At 41.7% G+C, this 4,162-nt stretch overlaps 1 protein-coding gene across 1 annotated transcript; it reads right to left on the reverse strand.

Moving 5' to 3' along the window:
• Positions 1–370: 370 nt before the first annotated feature.
• LOC115634279 (tubulin alpha-3 chain-like) lies at positions 371–3,595 on the reverse strand. Its single transcript, XM_030531912.1, has 4 exons — positions 3,427–3,595; positions 1,722–1,944; positions 1,356–1,657; positions 371–1,294 (listed from the first exon to the last, which is right to left on the reverse strand). The coding sequence occupies exons 1-4, from the start codon at positions 3,427–3,429 to the stop codon at positions 470–472; spliced, it is 1,353 nt and encodes a 450-aa protein (XP_030387772.1). The 5' UTR covers positions 3,430–3,595; the 3' UTR covers positions 371–469.
• Positions 3,596–4,162: the final 567 nt, after the last annotated feature.

Raw genomic sequence — 4,162 nt, forward strand, 5'->3', positions numbered from 1 at the left:
AGAATATTTATATTTCAATGAGTTAAATTCGATTTTAATTGGAGTTTTGTGAAAGTGAGTCTTAACTTTTAAATTGTTCTATTCATAATATTTTTATATGCCATGCAACTTTATTTATGGCTTGATATCAGTTGAAAATATGTTTTTAGTTGCAATTAGTTGAAAAGTTCGAAGGTTTTATTTAGTATTTCGCTGGATTTAGTTATACTTGTAGTTTAACTTCATTCTGTACGCGCTATGAAAATCGAAAAGTTATTGTTAGGTGGCGAATAAACTTGAGCTTCCGTAATAAAAATCTATAAATGGACAATCAAAATCAAAACAAGCCGTAACTTTTTTATAGTTTATATAAGTTTATTAACATGTTTTGGTTGCGGCAAACGGAAGAATTAGTTATTAGTTGAAGTTAGGGGCAAAACATTGGGACAAATATGTATGTCTGATTCACGTTCGTTTCCAGTTGAATGTCTTAGTACTCATCTCCCTCACCAGGATCGGCATCGTTGGAATCAATGCCCACCTCCTCGTAGTCCTTCTCCAGGGCAGCCAAGTCCTCGCGTGCCTCTGAAAACTCGCCCTCCTCCATACCCTCGCCCACGTACCAGTGTACGAAGGCACGCTTGGCATACATTAAATCGAATTTATGATCCAAACGCGCCCACGCCTCTGCTATAGCCGTGGTATTGGACAACATACAAACGGCTCGCTGGACCTTCGCCAAATCGCCGCCGGGCACAACAGTGGGCGGCTGATAGTTGATGCCCACCTTGAAGCCCGTGGGACACCAGTCCACAAACTGAATGGAGCGCTTCGTCTTGATGGTGGCAATGGCCGCATTCACGTCTTTGGGCACAACATCGCCGCGATACAACATACAGCAGGCCATATACTTGCCGTGTCGTGGGTCACACTTGACCATTTGATTGGCCGGCTCGAAGCAGGCATTGGTGATCTCAGCCACCGTCAATTGTTCGTGGTAAGCCTTCTCGGCGGAAATTACGGGCGCGTAGGTGGCCAGTGGGAAATGAATGCGTGGGTAGGGCACCAAATTGGTCTGGAACTCCGTCAAATCCACGTTGAGTGCGCCATCGAAGCGCAACGAGGCGGTAATGGATGAAACAATTTGGCCAATTAAACGATTAAGGTTCATGTAAGTGGGCCGTTCGATGTCCAAGTTGCGACGACAGATGTCGTAAATGGCCTCATTGTCCACCATGAAAGCACAATCCGAATGCTCCAAGGTGGTGTGGGTCGTCAAAATCGAATTGTATGGCTCAACGACCGCGGTGGATACCTTAATTGGGGAAAATCAATTGCAGTATTGCGGCAGATGAAAATGCTCAATTAATACTTACTTGAGGGGCCGGATAGATGGAGAACTCCAGCTTTGACTTCTTGCCATAGTCGACAGACAGGCGCTCCATCAGCAGCGAAGTGAAGCCGCTGCCAGTACCGCCACCAAACGAGTGGAACACCAAGAAGCCCTGCAGACCCGTACACTGATCGGCCAACTTGCGTATGCGATCGAGCACCAGATCCACAATCTCCTTGCCAATGGTGTAGTGTCCTCGCGCATAGTTGTTGGCAGCATCCTCCTTGCCAGTTATGAGCTGTTCCGGGTGGAATAGCTGGCGATAGGTGCCAGTACGCACCTCATCTGCCAAAACCAAAAATATAGTTTGTGATTTGAGAAAGAAAACCTATTCCCAAAATAAACCTACCCACTACAGTTGGTTCCAAATCAACGAAGACGGCACGCGGCACGTGCTTGCCCGAACCCGTCTCGCTGAAGAACGTGTTGAATGAGTCATCGCCGCCGCCAACGGTCTTGTCGGAGGGCATCTGGCCATCTGGCTGGATGCCATGCTCCAGGCAATACAACTCCCAGCAAGCGTTGCCAATCTGCACACCCGCCTGGCCGATGTGAACCGAAATACATTCCCTCTGCAACAGATATCCAGAAGTGCATTTAGTTTTGTCAGATGAAATGCCAATTCCCCTTAAAGACTAGCCAAGCCCTCGGCCAGCGTATGTCTTGATAGACATGAATTTATTTATATACTCGTACTATACTTATACGAAGCGCACTCAGCCGTAAGAAGACACGTCCAAATACCGCTTGAGATACGCCGGATGTTCGTTTCGAGCAGACAACGACGAAGAAGAGCGCGACAAAATTGAAAATTTTAAAGGCCGCTCTTTATTTGGAAAAGTTCATTTCCGCCCCATGATATATAATGGAATTTGAGATGTAGATTTTCGTCGAATTTGGAAATTGTTTCGAACCATTAATTAATTTATTATTTGTTTAGATTGCTTCGAGCGGAAACCAAAATATGCCCAAACATTTGCTGGGGCGGGGATTTAATTAATTAAACTACTTAGTTGCTTTTGGCAGCTTGTGTGTTCAATCAACATTTGAGTCCACAATAATATTTGCATATTAAAAAGCTCAAGGAATACATAAAGCATGCCATATACTTACTATATACTAATTTACATATGCATCTGACGATTATGTAAGTATGTTTTAGTTTTATATAAAACGACCACCCCAACTTATCTTCAATATTAATACTATGTGTATACCAATTACCCGCACCTTTCCATTCATTAAATGGACGTTTGTCATGCAAACAATAGCATTGGGGTCCGCTTATAGTCCACTGAGGGCTTGTGAGCAAGCAATTAACTTAAGATAGTTGCCGACTAATTACTAGCTGGTTTTTTCTCTTAAATAGATGCTAACATAATCTAGAACATCGTTTTTAAAACAAAGAAAAATGAAAACTAAATTTTTAATTTAGGCCATGGCTTTTATGATTGAATTATGTACATCGACTGCATTGTTTGTCGATGGAAATAAATAAATGAACCGGGCTCTTATGTTTGTTGATTTTATTTAGTTGGGGCTTGAAATATTTTGTTAATACATTTATTGATTAATTGAAACTAGCTATCCTACAACCACTATATTGGTATACTTAAGCAAAACTTGCTTTCTTCAACAACAAATAGCCTAAAACCTAATGCTAAATATATTAATTATTCGTTTTGATTTTGGTTTCGTTTCAAAGGTTTTTTAAGGTAAAAGTTTTCATAAAGAAATGTCTTTTTTATATCAAAAGCTAACATAGTCGTTCGGTACTAATACTTGTACTTATTATTATGTACAAATGAAAATATTCGTAAGTTATGTATTCGTATAGTACATTGTACAGCTATATTTCTACAAGTATTTCAAGTCGTTAGTGTTCGCTATTAGTGTTCCTTTCACCATAAAACGTTTCATGTTCATTTGACGAGAATCGAGTCTAGTTTTTATAGAGCAATTATATGTTAGTGTTGTTAGTTAGTATGTGAAGAATACTTTCGAGTTGCTGCTGTGAGGAAATTGTTTCTACACACAAGTGTCAATGAACTTACCATTTTTTTTTTCTTTTTTGCCTACTTTGTTGACCTCAACACAAATGGGTTTTCTTTCACTTCTTCCGCACGCAATCGTTGCTAAAACGAAAGTATTATTGCTGCTCTATTTAAGTATAGTACGAGTAAGTAGTCGCGTGCCGGTAACTTCCACAGTTTGGTTTGGCGGCCAAATAAATAACGCTGGGCAAAGATTTCAAGCGCTCGTCCGTAATGCAACACAGCTGGAAATCGACTAACAGCGGTTCAGCCATATGCGCGCTTTTATAGACGCACCAGCGGTTGCCAGCTAATGGGAAGAGGGGAGCTGGGTGTGGAACTGGGTGCGGTGCTGTCGTTTAGTGTGCGAGACCGGGACTGGGACCGGGACCGGCACAGAGACCGGCGCTACGACGCGGAGACATGCAATTGAAAAATGAGCATAGCAATGGCATACATATATATAAGCAGTATGTATATAAATATATTTATTCCGCTGTACATATGTATATACAATAAGGCATACTTAATCGTGTGTGTGTGTGTTCAAAAAGTCTGCAGCATGTCTATACGCAGCCAGCTGTTTAAAAGCGCTCAATACAAAAATCTCCAATCGCATGTATAGGAAGAAGTATGTATATACTCGCATATGTACATATCTAGAGACTTCTTTAGAATTGAAGTTGCACTGACGTCATCATCAACATCATCACCATCGTCGTCGGCGGCGTCGTCATTGTGCCGTGGCGTTCGTTGC

This window comes from Scaptodrosophila lebanonensis, unplaced genomic scaffold (genome assembly GCF_003285725.1).
Source record: "Scaptodrosophila lebanonensis strain 11010-0011.00,11010-0021.00 unplaced genomic scaffold, SlebRS2 tig00000001-arrow-pilon, whole genome shotgun sequence".
NCBI classification, from domain to species: domain Eukaryota; kingdom Metazoa; phylum Arthropoda; class Insecta; order Diptera; family Drosophilidae; genus Scaptodrosophila; species Scaptodrosophila lebanonensis.

Coding starts and splice junctions, on each gene's coding strand:
- LOC115634279 (XM_030531912.1), bottom strand. Junction 1,658..1,721: donor TTTGGAACCAACTGTAGTGG/GTAGGTTTATTT, acceptor TGGTTTTGGCAG/ATGAGGTGCGTACTGGCACC. Junction 1,295..1,355: donor CCATCTATCCGGCCCCTCAA/GTAAGTATTAAT, acceptor TCCCCAATTAAG/GTATCCACCGCGGTCGTTGA.